Source organism: Manihot esculenta, chromosome 7 (genome assembly GCF_001659605.2).
Source record: "Manihot esculenta cultivar AM560-2 chromosome 7, M.esculenta_v8, whole genome shotgun sequence".
Lineage (NCBI taxonomy): Eukaryota > Viridiplantae > Streptophyta > Magnoliopsida > Malpighiales > Euphorbiaceae > Manihot > Manihot esculenta.
The window spans coordinates 29945517-29965901 of NC_035167.2; the positions used below are offsets into that span (position 1 = coordinate 29945517).

General features: G+C 27.8%; 1 protein-coding gene and 1 long non-coding RNA gene across 5 annotated transcripts; one reads left to right on the plus strand and one right to left on the minus strand.

Annotated features, from left to right (window-relative positions):
• The first annotated feature begins 1728 nt into the window (after positions 1-1728).
• LOC110619523 (pumilio homolog 4) lies at positions 1729-11652 on the plus strand. Of its 4 annotated transcripts, none has more exons than XM_021763031.2 (12): positions 1729-2036; positions 2151-2315; positions 2799-3466; positions 6247-7057; positions 7137-7698; positions 7780-7921; positions 7999-8106; positions 9010-9222; positions 9321-9431; positions 10093-10287; positions 10895-11069; positions 11207-11652. In XM_021763031.2, the coding sequence occupies exons 3-12, from the start codon at positions 2807-2809 to the stop codon at positions 11278-11280; spliced, it is 3051 nt and encodes a 1016-aa protein (XP_021618723.1). In that variant the 5' UTR covers positions 1729-2036; positions 2151-2315; positions 2799-2806; the 3' UTR covers positions 11281-11652. The 4 variants fall into 4 exon arrangements, with proteins under 4 accessions (XP_021618723.1, XP_021618722.1, XP_021618724.1 ...); XM_021763030.2 differs by having other exon boundaries at positions 2151-2212; XM_021763032.2 differs by having other exon boundaries at positions 2151-2212; positions 11237-11652.
• LOC122724041 lies at positions 8512-9335 on the minus strand. Its single transcript, XR_006351221.1, has 3 exons — positions 9252-9335; positions 8990-9133; positions 8512-8598 (listed from the first exon to the last, which is right to left on the minus strand). It is a non-coding gene; the product is annotated as an uncharacterized LOC122724041 (long non-coding RNA).
• Positions 11653-20385: the final 8733 nt, after the last annotated feature.

Consider the following 20385-nt stretch of genomic DNA (forward strand, 5'->3'; position numbering starts at 1 on the left):
AAATGAGTAATCAAACATAATAAAATATATTTTCTTTTCATAATATCTTTATTATATATTTAACAACGTGCTTAAAGAAAATTTTTATATTTGAAAAAACAACTCCTCTTCTTTTCTCTCTCATTTTATTTTCTAAAGGATAGTTGTAAGTAAAAAAATCACTATTTGAAATAGTTATAAAATATTTTGTGATGTAAAAAAAAATTAAGAAAGGTTTTAAAATTATTTTAGAAAAGTTTGAAAGGATTAAAGGTGTATTAGAAAATTTAAAAACTTTATTTTTAATTTGTATATTTTCATGACGTGTGGTAATAGCAAAAATAGTTTAGTTATATAAAAAGTTTAAATGAGTAAAAGCGTTAATTTTTTAATAATTGCTATGGTGTGAAAGGTAAGAGAAATTAAAAATGGTAAAAAATTTGAAAATATTGTAAATTTTATTTGCAGAAATGAATGTATTTTAATATATAAAATTGCAGAAATGAATGTATTTTAATATATAAAATGTGAAGGATGTAGTTGAATTTTATATCTAAAAAATTGCAATAAGAAAATTTCAAATTATTTTGAATAAGAATATATTTTTTAATGTATCACAAAATGAAAGAGTTAATTGTTATATGATTAGTTTAATTTTATATTAAAAATAAATTGAAAATGGTAAAAAATTTAAGAAAAGTTGTAAATTTTATTTTTAGGGACCAATATATTTTAATGTATAAAAATAAAAAAAATTTAAATATTTAAATTTTGAAGCAAATAAAATTAAAAATTACATCAAATTTGAGAATGGAAAATTTTTAAATATTCAAAATAACTTTAAAATTTTAAAGTTATTCAATATTCATTCGGTTCAATTGCAGTTTTTATTTTGATTTTTTAAAATTTTAATTTTAGTGGAAATTTTAACTTTATAAATAAAATTATAATATTATTATGTTTATTTTATATATAGTCATTGATTATATATTTTTAAAAAAATATATATGTATAATTAATATTTAAAAATATATTATAATATTAATATGTGATTCACTCATATAATATAATTAAAAATTATAAAATAATTATTATATTTATAGTTTATATATATATATATATATATATATATATATATATAATACATTATGATTAACTAATTAAATTATTTAAATCATATTATTAAAAATTTTTAATAACTAATTAGATTATATAAAAAGAGTTATATTTAAATTATATATATAATTTAATTTATAAAAATAGTTAAATAGTATTAAATATAAAAATAATTAAATAAAATATATATACACAAAAAAATTAAATTTTTATTAAATTTGAAATAACTCTTAAATAATTATTTTATTTCTATTTTTACTTATTTATAATTTTTTATTATATATCATTTAATAATTTATAAAATTAAAATTCATTAAATAAAATTTTATAATTTTAATAATATAAATTATATTATATTAAAAATATATAAAATATAAAATATATTAAAAAATTATATAATATAATTATAATATCACTAAAATTATTTAAAAAATATATAATATTAATTTTTTAATACAATTTATTAAATAATTAAATAAATTTAATTTGATATGATTCCATTCATCTCATCCGGATCAGTTTTCTTTTTTGACTTTCAGTGCACTTTTCGATTCAATTCGGGATTAAAAAAAATCGTACACAGCCGTGATAAGTATATAAAACAAACACTTTCTATCCAAAAATAAAATAAATATAATTTTAAAGAAAGCTAGCTGTGAACGTTTCGAAAAAATCTCCGTTGTCCATGTTCGTTCTGTAAATTCTCTCTCTCCATCTCTCAATCTATTATTCGATTCTTGGAAATTTGTTCTGAATTCTCCCTATATCTACGAAATAACTTTTCTCTCCCTCTTTTTTTCTTTTTTTTCTTTTTTGCATTCTACATTGCTGTTCAAGATTTCATTATAGAACCAAATTATTATAAATTTTACGTGCATTGATTTTTAGTTTGAAGCAGCTCCTCTCATTGTTTGACGCGGTGCTGTTTCATCAACCTTTCTGTAAGTGTCCCTCAATTCTCAGAGATTTTTTTGTGCCTTTCTTTTTAATCTGTAATTTTGATATGTATTATACATTTACTGATTTTTCTTGTAAATCTTTTTTGTGGATTTCAGTTTTTGTTTCAGATTGATTATTTTATATTTTGGACAAGTTTATGTGGAGATTGGTATAAAAGGTATTGCATCCTCGTCGACGCAATTTCGTGGTTTATTGGTTTGATTTTGATAATTTGTTTGAAGCTCTTTGGCTGCAAAGAAAACGCAAGAAAATAAGAGGAAGTATGTAAAACACGAGAATTATGAAATCTCAGTTGTGCCCTAATTGAATTAATTGTGTTTATTTTATTTGTTATATAATTTTCTACAACCCAAGATAAATTTTTTATTTTAATTTTTAAAATGTTGGTCATTTTCTTGCTGGGAAGGGGAGGGGTAGCTTTCATTACCTCTGGATTTACATACGCACGTCACTATGTAGATAACAATGTTGCAGTTTATCATTTTATGTTAATTTATAAGCTTGGAGTCTAGAATTTTATGCAAACACTCAACTTTCTTCAATTTCAATAATTCTCCAAGTTTAGATTTTCTCACTTTTGTGGGAACTAACAGTATATAAATGGAAGATTTATTTACTTCATTCTTTCAAAAGTTCATAATGAAAGCAAACTGAAAATCTCTATCAAAGCTTTTTTTTTTTCTTTCTTTCTTTAATCTGGTATTTATTGTATTATTTTTCTTGTTGCCTGGAGCAAATTGCAGTTTCAGAGATGGTCCCTGGGAGCAACATAGATATGCCACTGAGCCTAGATGATCATCTGCAAGGGCCCAATGGTAATTTAGAAGATAGTTTGCATAGTGAGCTAGAACTGATACTACAAGCGCACCGCAATCAACATTTAATTAATGGAGAAAAGGGTCTCAATATATTTAGGAGTGGCAGTGCACCACCAACTGTTGAGGGATCATTAAGTGCTGTGGGCAGTCTTCTTAGGAACCCCAATTATAGTAACATTAGTAGCATTAATAATAGCAGCAGTTTGACTGATGATGAGATTCGCTCACATCCAGCATATGTTTCGTATTATTATTCTCACAATATAAATCCGAGACTACCCCCACCATTGTTATCAAAAGAGGATTGGCGTGTTGTCCAAAGGTTTCAAGCTGGTGGGTCTTTGCAAGGAGGCATTGGGGAGTCGAGGAAGAAGTTGGTAGATGAGGGCAATGGTTCATCACCTTTTTTGACGCAGCCTGGACTTTCTGTACAGAAGTTGGAGAATGATTTGATGGAAGTAAGGAATGCCAATAGAAATAATTTCTCTGTGCAGAACTCGGCTGAGTGGCTTGATAGGGGCTCATGTGGTTCAACTGGTTTGCAAGATGTTGGGCTTGGTGGGAGGAGGAAGAGTTTTGCTGACATTCTTCAGGTAACATTTCTTGCATTTCATGTGTTCTTTAATTGCTAACATATGTAATAGTCTTTGATGGTACTTTGCTTAGATGTTCTTAGACTGCATAGCATGAGGATTCTTTTCTAACGTATTTGGTGTTAACTAGATTTGTATGATTGTATCATCTTTTCATGTGTTGGACCTTGATAATTTTGTTACTTTGGGCGATTACTAGAAAACCTCAATATGTATTTGGTCATCTTTTGTTGGAGGATAGATTGGATTGTGCATTTTGAGGAGGTGATTCCTTGCCACATTAGTAGATATAAACAAGCACGATTACCTGTGCCTTGCCGCAGGTTGGCACAATTTGTATATATTGATACCATAGGACTAGAATATTTTTTTTTCCAAGAATTAACTAGCAGATCTTAACAATTAGTGTTGTTTTTATGCACTAACAAAATGACATGTAGCAATATTTGTAAGGGGTATTGGACAAAAAATATTCAAACGTTTATGTTTAAATCTCGGATGATAAAGCTAAATCCTTTCAATTTGCTACAATTATAGTCAAGAGTACTAAATTGAATTTGTATAAATTAATGGTAAATTACAATATAATCCCTAAAGTTCTATTTGAATAATAAAATAATTCTTATATACATATTTTTATTGCAACAATATCATTTTTTATTAATTACATTATTTACTCCCTATTTTCACTTTATATAATATCGTAAATATTAATAAAAAATTTAAAATATGAAAAAAATAGAACTTTACAATTTAAAATATATAATATTTCATTTTATTTAGAATATTATTAGGAAAAAGTTTTCTAAATATAAAAAATGTACACATAATGGATAATATTGAGTATAAATATTCAGAAATATTTTAATATATATTATTTATATGTGATGTTTAATATAATAAAAATTTATTCAATATAATATATTTAATAGTACATATAATAAATATAAAATATATTTAATTTTAATATAAAATTTAAATTAAAGGATTATATGTTTTATTAATAATATAAAACTTTAGGGATTATATTGCAATTTACCATTAATTTATACAAATTCAATGTAGTCCTCTTAGCTATAATTGTGGCAAATTGAAAAGAACTATCCAAAATTTAAAGTATTGGATATAAATGTAAATTACAGTAAACGTTTGTATTTTTTTTATCCAATACACCTATTTGTAATTACTAACTAATAATAATAGTAATAAAAAAAGCTTTTAAAAAGGAAATCCTTTTTATATTAAAGACTAATTGATCCAAAAAGGTCCAATGTTTGCGCGAATTTACATTTTAATTTAAGTCTTTTAATTTTAATTTAATTGGCTCAACTTTTGCCTATTGGTACAATTTTAATTCATTTACAAATTTCTAAATTTTGATAGTTTAGCTCACATGTGTATTATTATTATTATTTTTTATATAAACTAATTATCAAATCTGAAAAAGGCCCAAGATATATATTATTTTGCATTTTAATCCAAACATTTAAATTTTGGATTAATTGGCTTAACATTTGCATTTGGGTGTAATTTTACTCAATTTTTAAAATATAAAAATACTCCCTCTATCCCATAATTTTTGTCTACTTTTTTTTTAATTGTCCCAAAATTATTATCCACTTTCTTTTTTTAGTCTATGGTAACATATAAATTGACTATTATAACCCTATTTTATTTTATTTTATTTTCAAGAAACCTCTCAAAATATCTCTTAATATTTAATAAAATTTAATATATTTAAAATAGATATATTTGGAAAGTTAATAAAAGAGATTGTATTTCTCAACATATGTGAAAAAGTAAAGTGAACAAAAATTATGGGATGGAGGGAATATAAAAATTCAGATAGAATGCCAAATGTAATATTTTATTATCTAAAATTTAAATATATAATAATAATACACGTTGCATGTCAGTTAAACTATCAAATTGCCACATAGACTATTAAATTTAGGAATATGTAGATTGGCTAAAATTGCAAAAAATGCAAAGGTTGAGCCAATTATACTAAAATTAAAAGATTTGGATTAAAATATAAATACGAGTAAACGTTGGGTTTTTTGGATCAATCGGCCTAAATTAAAATGTAAAAGTTAGAAAAAGAGAACAAAAACTTGATTAGATGAGAGTAACTAATTTTATTAAACTTGAGGTCATTTACATTTTGCAGCTCACACCTCACACATCTAGTCAATGTTTGGTTTTATGTTTGGAGATATCTTACTTCCTTCTTTTTCAATAAATATAAAATTGTTTAAGGATAATGAATATAAAGTCTTTCAAGGATACAAGATATAGTTACGATAAGCATATTTTATATGAAAAATTATTATGCACTCATTTCATTAGAATTTTCTTGAATTTCAATTATTATTTTTAGAAGGTAAAATCTTTTTAAAAAGTTTCTTTCTTTCTCTTTTTAAATCAACTTATTTATGATTTATTTTGCATTGTTATTTTTGGCTACTCCATAAATTTCATCCTTATTTATTGCAAAATAAGAACTAAAATTCAGTTACATGTTTAAGTAAAAATGAAGTAATTTATAGTTCTAATTTCCAAATACTGGGTAAAAGTAATGGAAATTGTTTTCTGTGCATCTTTTTGAAAACGTGGAAAACGATTAGCTTAGAAGTGTATGGTAATCTACTTACGACCACTTGGCTGTTGATCACTTGTACTGTGAAAATGTGATTTGACATGAATATTATCAAAGTATTGCGTATTTTTGTTCTTACTTTTCTATGATGATTAACAATTAACATTAGTATGGTTTGCAGGAGGGACTTGATAGGCCTGCTTCTTTATCAGGCCACCTATCACGCCCAGCCAGTGATAATGCCTTTGGTGATCTGCTGCGCACCACAGGGATATGTGATCCCCATCGACCTGAGTCTTGTGGTCGATTGGAGTCCTTGGAGGGCTTGCGTTCAGGATCTGCTTCTCGTAGCTTGGTAGGAGTTCAAAGCCATGGAACAACTGTTTCTTTCTCATCTGCAATTGGTTCATCACTGTCAAGGAGTACAACACCTGAACCGCAGTTAGTTGTCAGGCCTCTTAATTCTGGTCTTCCTCCTGTGGGGAACAGAGTTGGCCCTTTTGAGAAAAAAAATGTTGTTGGCTCTACTGCCCCGAATGGTCATTCTTCTGGCACGACTGACCTTGGTGAGACTGCGGCAACGTTTTCTGGCTTAAACCTATCAAAAAGTAGGCATGCAGAGCAGCAGGATTTTATTTTCAACACATCCAGTGGTCATAACCTTCTGCAGCAAAAATTCATAGAAAAATCCAATGCAGCAAATCTCTTATTTTGTACCAACTATGTCGACGTAGCAAGAAAAAACAGGGTCCTGCCAAACCATAATGTTGCTGATTTTTATTCTCATAGGGAGGTTATGATTCCCAAAAGAACTTGTTCTTTTGCAAATCTTCATTCGAACATGAACTCCTCAGGCATTGGAGGTTCGGAAAGATCAAACGGTCATCATCAAAATGCGAACGTTCATAGCATGGATTTTGTCAGCCATGTACCTGATGCCTACCCCATCAATTACAAGCGAGAAACAACATCCCTAAACCATCTTGATGGAGGTTAGCTTTGTTTTTTTCTTTTTGAAGCTTTGCTGAAACTTGTATATGTCAATAAATTTTCTTCTTGTTCCATGTTCAGCTTTAGGTGGTTATGGAATTGGGCATAGTTTGAATAGAGCAGGAAATCAAGCAGGGCCTCAACTTCATGCTCCAGTTATAGACTCGTGTTATATTCAAAATTTTCAAAGAACTCCTGATTTTGCAACAATTACAAATGGTCCTCAGGTTAGACACTGTTCTGCAACTTCAAATGGAGACTTGGATGTGATCCAGAAAGCACACCTTGAAGCATTGCTAGCTCAACAAAACCAACAATATCAGCCTGCAATAGTTAAGTCTGGCAGTTTGAATCAGGGGTACCATAGGAATTCATCATATGGTGTTGGCATGCCATATCTGGGGAATGCAGCGGTAAACTATGTGCTTCCTGCAGTTGGATGTGGAAATTTTCAGGATGAGCAAGTTGCACACTTTACTTCTATGGTGAGAAACTCAATGGGAGGATCTATTGGGTCGTGGCACTCTCATGTTGGCAACAACATGGAAAGAAAATATGTTTCATCCTTATTAGATGAGTTCAAGAACAATAAATCCAGGTCTTTCGAACTCTCAGACATTGTTGATCATGTTGTTGAATTCAGGTATCATCAAATGCTTGCTTTGGTTTTGTTTCATTCATGAAGCAATTGCAGTATTCAGCTTAACATCCTTGCATGATGCAGTACCGATCAGTATGGGAGTCGTTTTATTCAGCAGAAACTAGAAACTGCTACAGTTGAAGAAAAGAGCAAGATATTCCCTGAAATTATCCGTCATGCTCACACCTTGATGACTGATGTTTTTGGAAATTACGTCATACAAAAAGTATTATACTCATTTGTTTCAAATACTCAAACACTCATTAGATGTCAAATTATTTATTACTTGTGTTTCATGTGCAGTTACTCGAGCATGGTACAGAAAGCCAAAGAAAAGAGTTGGCCTGTCAGCTTACTGGTCATGTTTTACCACTCAGCCTTCAGATGTATGGGTGCAGAGTGATTCAGAAGGTGCTTTTTCCAAACTCTTGTATCAATGATTAACTATAAAATCATAAACTGGCATAAGCATATAAGCTTATTTTTGTGTTCTAGGCTGTTGAATCCCACATCGGTTGTGGAAAGGGGTAATGTGCCCCTTATATGGGCTATAGGCACTCCTCCCTCTTGAGCTAGCTTTTGGGGTGAGTTAGGCCTGACCCAAATTTAACATGGTATCAGAGCCTCCCCATCCGATATTGGGCGCCCCATAAATGTGCCACGCACCAGTAAAAATTCTGGGAGTGAGGGGTGTGTTGAATCCCACATCGATTGTGGAAAGGGGTAATGTGCCCCTTATATGGGCTATAGGCACTCGTGAATTAGGCCTGACCCAAATTTAACATAGGCAAATACTTATAAGATGAAAAATAAAAAAATATTACTGAACCTGAACACGAACTCGTTTAATTTATTCAATTCCATAGCCAGTCCAAAGCCTGATTATTATTCCTTGAAAAATACCTGAACCAGTTTAATATCATAAATTTAGCTTAATAATTTACTTCTATTTATTTCGTGTTAAAAAAGTATAAATATAATATAAAGTATATAAAATATTTTCAATTATTTATTTATATGAAATGGATTTGGATAACGGATACCCAATATATAAAAACTGAATTCTACATGAACCCAACACAAGTGTTATTTTTAAAATCCGAACACATCCTATATTTGATAATATACTACTCAAACCTGTTCTAAGAGGTTGATCAGATAGGACACCCAGAAAACCCCGACCCATGAACATCCCTAATAAAAAGTAACTGTCTGATAATGTTGTGAAATTTGCTACGATCTTATGGGATGATCACTATTGCATCTATTTATTTTGGCTGTGGAAAGTACTGACCACTGTAGAAGTGATCACAGGCGTTGGAGGTAATTGATGTGGATAAGCAGACTCAGATGGTGGAAGAGCTTGATGGTTCAGTCATGAAATGTGTTCGTGATCAGAATGGTAACCATGTTATTCAGAAGTGCATAGAGTGTGTACCTGAAGATCAAATTCAGTTTATAATCTCAGCTTTCTACGGCCAAGTTGTGGCACTTTCCACTCATCCTTATGGCTGTCGTGTCATTCAGGTTGAAATATATAACTTATGTATACGTACTTGGCAGTGATGTATGACATTCTTGACTTGTCAATAATTTCTTTAGATGCCACCTTTTGATGCCAACAGAGGGTCCTGGAACACTGTGAGAACACGAACACACAAAAAATTATTATGGAGGAAATCATGCAATCTGTTTGCATTCTGGCACAAGATCAATATGGGAATTATGTTATTCAGGTATTTAAGGCTCCTCTTAGATTTTCTTCTACACATTATTCGAATTTATATGTGCACTATAGAATACTAAAACTCCATTTGTTTTTTTTAAAAACAAAAAATACATGTGATAAATATTTTCCATTGAAAAATATATATTTGCTAAGAAAATAACTCATTTTTTATTGTTTGATTGCAACTTAATAAATTACATATACAAATTTAGTATTATTAATAAAATTTTTAAAGTGAGAAAATAACTTCTCGGTTAAAGAGAAGATGCCATTTGTTGTCTTAAACATAACTTTTAATTTTCTATTTGATCAAGAAAATGTTTTGTGTTGATCAATTTTTATAAGTGTCTAAACATCAAAAATTATGGAATATTTTTCTTTGGAAAATATTCTCCATGAAACAAAGATAGCCTCACGGTCTAACTGAAAATCAGATTGGTATGCAAAAGCATCAGAGTTTTTTATTTACCATTTTAATGAATCTTGCTAGGTTTCATGTTTAATCTCATTATGCATATTGTATCAAATTATTTTGGTACTTTTAAGAATTGAGAGTTATCCATTTCAAAAAAGAAAAAGAATTGAGAGTTATATTTTGTATGTTATTTTTTTATATAGTTTTTATTGGTGCATCATTGTATTCTAATGTTTATGCTTTTGCTGCTTAGCATGTACTTGAACATGGGAAACCGCATGAACGATCTGTTATTATTAGGAAGCTTGCGGGACAAATTGTAAATATGAGTTGCCAGAAATTTGCTTCTAATGTTGTGGAGACGTGCCTAAGCTTTTGTGGTCCTGACGAGCGTCAAATATTGGTGACCGAGATCCTTGGTTCCACTGATGAAAATAAGCCCTTGCAGGTTTTTACTACCCTTCGCTTCATGCAAATAACTTTTTTTTTTATAAAAAAAAAAAAAAAAATTGGTTCAATGCATAGTTTTGAATTATTTAATTCCCACAATGTAGGAGCAAGTGCTCAACTATCAATTGTGGAACAATTTAACTCCCATGACGTGCCATTGAGTAAATATTATATCTAATCACATGGATTAAATTATTTCAAGTTGAAGGAATAAATATTATGTCTAATCACATGGATTAAGTTATTTCAATTTAAAAGTTGAAGGAATAAATATAATAATGATAAAATTGATGTGGTAAAATAATTTTTGATGAAATTGCGAGGGAAATTACATTTATAGGGAATGACTTTTTTAATTATTTATGTGTATGAGGAATGGTTAAGTAATCATGCATTGCTAGTGTTTTGATCAATTCCCCCCTCCCCAAAATTTGGGAAAAAAAAGAGAGAAAAAGATGGACTATGGACTATGTTCTTTTCCTTGGTTGTTTGCATTTTATTGTTTATCAAACTTATGTAGCAAGTTCTATTATTGGAAAGCGTTTGATAATATCTAGCATAAATTTGCTATCTTATTTCTGGATGTATGGAATGGAAAATTGCAGGCCATGATGAAAGATCCATTTGGAAATTATGTTGTGCAAAAGGTTCTTGAGACTTGTGATGAGCGGAGTCTTGAGTTGATTCTTTCTCGTATCAAAGTTCACTTAAACACCCTCAAGACCTTCACTTTTGGCAAACATATAGTTTCTCGTGTTGAGAAGCTCATCACAACCGGAGGTGAGGAATTCTTGCACTTCCTTTAGGCACGCACAAGAAAAAAGAGTATTTTAACTATCATATTATTTAGCCTTGACAAAAGATCTAAAGGATTTGATTTTTACTGGAACTAAGTAGCTAATTTTGATAAAACACAGGACCTATAGTAACAAACTTATCATTTGCAGAAAGGCGCATAGGATTGTCATCCTCAACCTCATTTTCCTCATAAGGTACACGAGCTAGAAACTTCAGAGGCAGTTTTTCGTTTGCGGTAGCTGAATGTCAGTAAAAGACTAGGAGGAATAATTTTTGCACAGTTAACAGTAGGCAATTTTCACAAGTTTGTCATCTCATCTTTTATTTTCTGCAAAGATTTTAATTGTAAATAAAACCAAAATGAAGGCCTACTGAATGAGATCATTTTGTTTATAAATTGTATATTCAGTTTTCCCTACGTAATACACAATTGTCTTGGCTAGAAATTAGTTAGAGATCAGAGAGGCAATTAACATTTGCTTATTCATTTGAAGAGCACAATATCAAGTGTATATGTATTAGACTTTGTGCATTGAAGAATAACAACACAAATCTTTTTCAGATATTTCCTCTCTCCCTCTCTCTCTCTCTCTCTCTCTCTCTCACACACACACACACACAGATTTTCTCTTCTGTATCCATTTTTTGATGCGTACCCCAACAGGCAAAAGAGAGCATGCTCAAATTGCACCTTCAATCTATCATGGTTAATGAAATATACTAGTGAGGTTTCTCATTATTAATATTCCAGTGTTAATATTTTGGCGGTTGATAGTATATCTTGTAGTAGTAATAAATGTTTCCTAATATATGATGTCGCACTTTAAGAAAGATGTAAAACTCAAAACCAATCAAGATAGTAAAGTCATAAATCACCATTCACGACAAATCTATCAGGTAATGCAATCTACTGGGATATTATCGGCAAATCAAACTCAATCCAGCCACGAGTATCTGTTGCGAGGTTTTAGTTTGCTTCTGCTACCCGAAGGTTTCTGTTTTTATTTTCGCTTGGCCAGCAGTGGTTCACTCTCCATGCTGCTGGTTTCGCGTGTAAAGTTCTACTGATGATGTGTGGCCAAATCTGCAGTTTCAAGGAGAGGGTTTCTAGGTTTTTGCATGGCTTTACTGCTGGGTCTTCCTAATCTGTCTTTGGTCGTAGGAGATTAATAGAGCCTTTGGTATTAGGACACGGCTTGACCCTGTAAGTCGATTCTCCATGGCTAAAAAAGACCGTGACTGTTGTTTACCCCAGCGATGCAAAGATTTCAATGGTACTGCCTGCTTGTCCCAATGAAGAATCTGCTCTGTTAGTCGGCCGCGATTTACTGTTATGGCGATGGTTGAGGCTCTTGTATTGGGGTTGGGCTTTCTGGAGCTTTGTGGTTAGGGAGGCTCTGTTTGTATCTCCCGCCGTGTTAAGCTTTTAATGCAAGTCAATTTCATGATAAAATAAAATAAAATAAAATAAAAAAAAGTTGCTCTCTTCAACATTACATATAAATCTATGGGGGTAATGCAAGTTACCTACCCACAACCTATGATAACAACCAGAACCAGTGAACAGCATATAAAATCAACTTTCAACTCTAAATACTCCCTACACCAGAAACCCTCCCATATCTCCTCTTCTTTCTTCATTGACAGAATCCATTCCCAAGACCAACTTCCTTCAACGGATTGTTTGCTCTTTTCATTTTCAAGATCACATCTGATTCCTTCATCAACTTAAGCCTCCTTAAGAATTGCTGTGCAACTCTTGTTCCTAAAAGACAAGTAACCTTTCAAATGTCTTGTGCATCTTCTGGGACAATCCACTACTACTTAAGGCACAAAATCTTCCTTTCAACTGAATGCTAACCAACAAAGCAAGCAATTTATGAAGAAACCCAACTCTTTTCGCTGCAACATCACTATTATTATCTACATGTGAATAATCTCCATAGGGTGTATATATTAGGAAAGGAAGCTTTTAATCAATCCTGAATCTTCCACCTCAACCTTAAACCCGTTGATGGGAAAAGGGGAAAACTCACATCGCCTACATTGGCTCTCCTGGATATAACTTTTCCTCATTGCATTTTTCTGCAAAATTGACAAAATCTTTCCCATGCTTTCAACACCCAATCCCTTTAATCCATCCGCCAACTCCACAACTCCAAAAGAACCATCAAGATTCTTACCTCAATAAAAATCCTCTCATAAACCCAAATAACATAAAATGCCTTTAATAATCTTGAAAGGCAATACTTCTCCTTGTTAACATAAAATTTTCTAATGTCTGTCTCCAATCCTCATTGACGCTCCCAAGCACCCTTTTCTTTTTTCCTTCAATAGCAGCAGCTTCTGCAGTCTATCTATCAACCTTGATTTTCACCCTTTTCTTTTTTCCTTCAATAGCAGCAGCTTATACTTGGGACTTGCGACCAATGAACTCCTCAAAGTTAGTATGTATCACCTCAAAAACCTAACAACCTTGATTTTCACATCAAAGTGCAGTCCTCTTTTTGATACATCACGAATTGGGATACAACCATCAGGGTTATGAGCTATTAAATCTTCCAAAGAAAAGATAGGTTTGAGCAATTAATATATTATTTTTAGAACAACCATAACTAAGTTAAATATATTTATACCTTCAAAAATATAATCACTAATATAAATATTTTAGTGAATGAGATACTTGGTTACCGTTTACATCATTTTTTAATAAATATATATTTTTTATTAATAAAAAAAATAAAGTGAGACTCAACATGGAAGAGTTTTTTTTTTTTGTCGGACACTGGAAGAGATTTTTTTTTTTTTTGGGTCAAAGACATTGCAAGAGTTGAATCCCACTTTTTTTGGATTCCTTTCTTGCCTGATGTGGCATTAGTAGGACCCAAAAAAGTGTAATTAGGGACTTAAACCACTGTAGATGTTCTTACAGACATGTGCTATCATTGACTAGTGGACTTCATGCATATACTATTTTGTAAAATTATTTTTTTGTGTGGGGTGAATGGTTTAATAATCATGCATTTGGTAGCGTTCTAGACTTCTAGATCAAATCTTTAACCAGCATTTTTGCCCTCCTTTCCAGCTAACAGATGAGGTAAAAAAAAGGGGAAAAAGATGGAATACTTTGGTTCACTTGGACGTTTTGCATTTCATTGTTTATCAAACCCGTTTTAGTTTGCAAAATTTTCCCAGTTAAGTTCGAAAGTGCCCAATAGTGTTTAGTATACAATTTGACTTAGGCAATTGAATATAAATGAATAATTCTCAATTGCATGAAGCTGGTGTGTCCAATATTCTTTACATTGATTACCAAGATGGAGGGAACTCTATAACAGAAAGTGACCTAGGAGTTTGCAATTATTTTAAATTGGTAGAGCTCAAGTCATATGAGCTCTAACAGCTACTACGTTGCCACACATAGTTTAAATAGGCTACCAGGATTTGTCATTGTTAACATTTCAATGTTCATATTATGGTAGTTGAGAGTATGTCTAACTATATATATTACATCACACTTTTAAAAAAATTTATAAAAAAAAAAAAAAGAAAAGGAAAAAAAGATAATGAAACTCATACCTATCAAGAATAGTATAATGACCAGCCATCCAAGTGTATAATGCTGCTTTCTCTTCAATAATAGATACAAGTCTATGGGGGGTACTACAATTAGCCTATCCACAATCTATAATGAAAACCAAAACCAATGAGTCACAAATGAAATAAATTTATTAAATAAATAGATTCACATAAATTTATTATTTTATTAATCCGTCTATTAATATTTTATTATATTAAAATAATTACTATATGCTAAATCGCCACCTGAAAATATTTTAAAATAACTCATTTAATTTATGAACATGAGCATTAACAATTGTACATTTTTTTCTTAAAAAAAAATCAAATTAATAAGTAATATTAAATATTATTAGGATCAAAATTTTAGAGCGGAGATAATTCTTGGGCAAGTTTGTATCTTAGCATTTTTTACGATAAATTTTATAATATAATTATTATATATTAAATAACGTTGGTATAATTATTAATTATGCTATGTTTTATATAAATTTAATAATTTTTACTTCACAAAATATGCATGTTTATTTTTAGAAAAGTATAATTTTTTTAAAAAATAATTTAGAAAAAACACATTTTCTAATAATTTTTAATTATATATATATATTAATTAAAATGATATGATTAATTTTTTTTAAAATGAGAATCGAGAATTAGTATAGTAAAATTTGAGATTTTTTAAATTTATTTAAATACACTTATTATCATACTAAATTTGTAAGTGCAATAATTATAAAGTTAATTAATTAGACTTTATATTTATATGGACATTTTGTTAAGGTCGTTCGAGCTTTTCCTATGAGTATGACATGGATTACTTCAGTACCGTAGCGTTTGGTACTCGAATATTGACTCGAGATATTTTCTCTACTTTTTTTTACTCTGAAAAAATAGGGACACCGTACGTTTTTGAACCGATAATCATCTTTCGGCTAACCTAATCTCCTCTGTTCCTCGGGACCAATAACGGGTAAGAAATTTTTTTTTTTAATTATTTTTAAAAAATTATACTGTTCTGAAAATAACCTGCATTTCTAATCATGAAAAAATATTTTTTTATGAATTAAATATTAATATGATTAAATTTTTGGAGTTAAGACAATTTTTGGATAAATTTGTATTTTTGCACTTTTCTATGATAAATTTTACGATATAATTACTATATATAAAATAATTTTATTATAGATTTTTATTATAGTGAATCTATAGATTTAGTATAAATCAATAATCACTATTTAAATATTATGCATACAAAATTTTTTTTTTTTTCACCTTCCAGTCCAAAAGAAAAAAGATAAATAATAATTTAAATCAAAGAAAAAAATTATTTATTTTCATTCTTATAAAGGAACATAAATTTAAATGCAGGAATCAAAAACCAAAATTTTAAAATTATTTATAAATGAACTCAATCTGAATATATAATTTCATTTTTCAATTTCAGTTTTAAATAAAAAATCAACAAACCGAAATTTTTTTATTTTAATAAAAAAATAAACCGATTTTCAGTTCATACTAAACATAATATTTTGATTTAAATAAGACATTGTGTAATTAACAGAAATTCAATATTTTTGTTATATGTTAAAATACATAAAAATATGAATAAAAATAAAATAATTTATAATTAAGCTAATTTCAAATATTGGGTAATTTAATAATATGATTTTTTATATATATTTTTTAAATAATATTAGTTTTTAATAAATCATAACGGATTAACAAAATAATAAATCATATCATAATTGAAATTTACATATATATATATATATACATATATATATATATATATATATACGCACTAAATTAATTTAAACATTCCTAAATAGTTTCAAATCACAAGATTTTTTTAATAAAAATATGTATATTTATTTCTCGAATAATATAATTTTTTAAAGTATAAAATAAAAAAAAAATACTTCCTAATAATTCTTAATGTTTGCTGCTAATGATTTTTTTTTTTTCAAGAATATTAAGAGTTTATATAAGAAGAAAGTTTTAAAAAATAAATAAATATTATATATATAATAGGAATAGGACTTCAGACAATGGGTTTTATTATTTTTGAAATAAACATAATAGTTTGAAATATTTTTTTTAATAATTTAGTTAAATTTAAATTTTATATAATAATATATACAACATTTTTTACTTGAATAATAAAAAAAATTGTAATAACCCATTGAATATAATTAATTTATCAATCAGAAAATTCTAATTTATTATTATTTTCAATAAAAAAACAAATCATAAACAATTTATTTCACTAGATTGTTACCTTTTATTTTGTTCAATTTTTAAAGAACTAATCATTATAAATATACGAATTGAATAATTTTTTAATTTCTCTCATTTTTATATCTAAAGAAAAAAATAAATAATTTTTTTACTTAATTTTTATTTATTGATTATTTTAAAATTATTATTTATTTTTATTTTTTAGATTATAAATTAACTATTATAATTTTATTTATTTTAAAAAATATTTTAAAAATATTTTTTATTATTTAATAAAATTTGATAAAAGAAATTATAATAAAAATTATAAAATAAAGGGATAAGTTAATTTAATTATTTTAAACAAATATAATAATAAAGTAAATTTAAATGCAAAAATCCAGAACCAATATAAATCAGTTCAAATTGAATATGAGATTATCTCATTTTTCGATTTCAATTTTGATTAAAAATAATTAAATCGAATTTTCTTTTTCCTAATAAAAAATATATTAAAAATATAATCTCATTTCCGATTTCAGTTTTGATTAAAAATAATCAAATCGATATTTTTTTTCCTAATAAAAAATAAATTGAATCTCAAATCCCACTAAACATGATATTTTGATTTAAAATTAGCAATTATCCGTGTAGACAAAAAATTAATATTTTTTTAATAAATTGTAATATTATTTAGAAATTTATATAGAGATATTCGTATTAAATTAATTCAAAAATTTTTAAACAGTTTCAATTCAAATTTTTTTTTTACTAAAAAACATACATACTTATTTTCAGAAAAGTATAATTTCCTAAAATACAAATTTAAAAATAAAACAGTTCCTAATAATTCCTAATTAGTAGATATATATACATATAAATATTTATAATAAAGGTTAATAATCAAATATTAAAGGCTAATAATCAAATTAATTAAACAAATATGATTGATTATAATCTAATTATTCCTAGCTAATTAGAAATTATTTTTAAATTTATTTTTTAAAAAATTATAACTAAATATTAATATAATTAAATTTTTGGAGTTAAGACAGTTTTTGGATAAGTTTGTATCTTGATATTTTTCTATGAGAAATTTTATGATATAAGCACTGTATATAAGATGATTTTATTTTATGGTAGTTTATTTTATTATAGTGGTTTAATATAAATTAATAATCAATATTTAATTATTAGTTAAATAATTTTTTTTTCACCTCTCAATCCTAAAAAAATGATAAATAATAATCTAAATCAAAGAGAAAAATATTTATTTTGATTCTTTTAAAAGGAACATGAATTTAAATGCAGGAACCAAATTCCAAAATTATTTATAGAAGAACTCAATCTGAATATATAATCTTATTTTTTAATTTTAGTTTTGAATAAAAAATAAACAAACTGATTTTTTTTAATAAAAAATAAACTGAATTTAGACTCATAAAAAATATGATATTTTGATTTAAGTAAGCTATTATATGTGTGATCAACAGAAATCCAATGTTTTTATTATATGTTAAGATACATGAAAAGTATGAATGGAAACAGAATAATTTATAATTAAGCTAATTCTGAATATTGGGTCATTTAATGATTGTGATTTTTTTATATTTTTTAATAATATTAATTTTAATAAATTATAATATCAATATATGGATTAACAAAATAATAAATCATATCATATAGAAATTTACATATATATATATATACACTAAATTAATTTAAAGATTCCTAAACAGTTTCAAATCTTATTTACTACAAATATACTTGATTATTTCCTGAATAGTATATTTCCTGAATAGTATTCTTTTTCCTGAATAATAATTCTTAATTAGGTAGATATATATACATATAAATATATTAGAATTTTCAAAATTTTATTCTTCAATAGAGTGTTTGAAGTTTCAATGACAATCCTTCAATTGAAAGGCAACTATTGCGTTTGCAAAGGACATGAGAAACGAATAACTAAAGTCTTGTCGAAAAATAAAGGTAATTATTGTATTTATAATTAGTTATATTATTTTTTTAATTTTAATTATTATTATTTGATTATATGATTATTAGCGCTAATTAATAGTGATTGATATTGCAGGACTTTTCATCAAGAATCTAGATTTAGAAAATGGATTCATTCATATAGATGGAGATATAGATATTGAAAAAGTAATAAAAGAGTTGCAAAAGAAATTTAAAAGTATGCAAGTTGAAGTGGTCGAAAAGACAGATTCGGATGAAGAAACAGATTCAGATAAATGTGAATCGGTACCTCAATCTTTCTTGACCTTACAAAATGGCATTGGTTATAGTGCACCAAGACTTGAATGGGCTGATGCGGGTGGTCAGAGCAGATTTGCACTAAGACCATACGTAGGACTTAACCAGTTAAGGTATGGTGGATATGAAACTACATCAACATATAGTTATGGTAGGCAGAATTATCAAATTGATAATTCAAATTATTATAATCAGCCTGATGATTTAACAAAAATAATTAGGGATGAAAATCCTAGTATTTGTTCTGCTATGTGAGATTGTTATGCTAATAACTTTCTTAAAAATATTAAGGGAAAGTATAAAAATAAATAAATATTCTAGTGGAATAAGACATCACGCCATGGGTTTTATTGCTTGGCCATTTATAATTTTTATAATAAATGCATTAATGATTTTATTTTAATTTTATTTTATTAAAATATATTTATCATATTATTTGAAATAAATTCTTTTAATAATTTAGCTAAATTTAAAATTTATATCATAATATACACAATATTTCTTACTTGAATTAACAAAAAAAATTAATAATCCATTAAATATAATTAATTTATTAATTAGAAAAATCTGATTTATTATTTTGTTCAATAAAAAATTAAAAAACAAAAAGTGTTTACTCTTTACCATTAGCTTAAAAAACAAACGTTTATTTCACTGTAGTATTACCATTGCTTTCTTCAATGGCACATGAGTATCAGCCATGTCTTACACGTAAAGCTTACAGCATTCATAGCAGATTCTTATTTGTAGTACAAACCTAATAACATGGAACTGCTACATGAGAAGTTTAACTGGCTTGTGAAGAACAAATGCAAACTTCATGTATATGCAACAAGAACTATGTTAATATGGAAAAACTCAACAGACAATTGTTATCTTTCCTATATGGCCTCTTTCTTATTAGGGTTCATCTTCTGTATCCTGTAATTGCCACCGCAACAAAATGTTTTCTTCTTATGTAAATTTTGCTGAAAGCTATAGTGGAACTATCTTGTTTGCCAATGCATGACTATCTCCTCCAAGTGTATGTAAGCCTACCGCAAAGATGGAGGAGGCTCTGTGCATTTCTGATATTGTTCTTCAGAGCTCATTTCCATATGATGTCTCCCAAAAATTTAAGTGCTGGACCTCCTCTACATCTCTACATTGACTAAGGGTGCCTGTATCATTGTCAAACTAGAGAGTTCGAGATCATTTAGTATCATTTCAAGGGCACGCATCTGAT

Bases quoted from the DNA above. Each gene is read 5' to 3' on its own strand.
- LOC110619523 (XM_021763031.2), top strand. From the start codon at position 2,807: ATGGTCCCTGGGAGCAACATAGATATGCCACTGAGCCTAGATGATCAT. The intron at 9,432-10,092 runs GTATTTAAGGCT...TTTGCTGCTTAG, and splicing joins ATGGGAATTATGTTATTCAG to CATGTACTTGAACATGGGAA. The intron at 11,070-11,206 runs GTGAGGAATTCT...GATAAAACACAG, and splicing joins GAAGCTCATCACAACCGGAG to GACCTATAGTAACAAACTTA.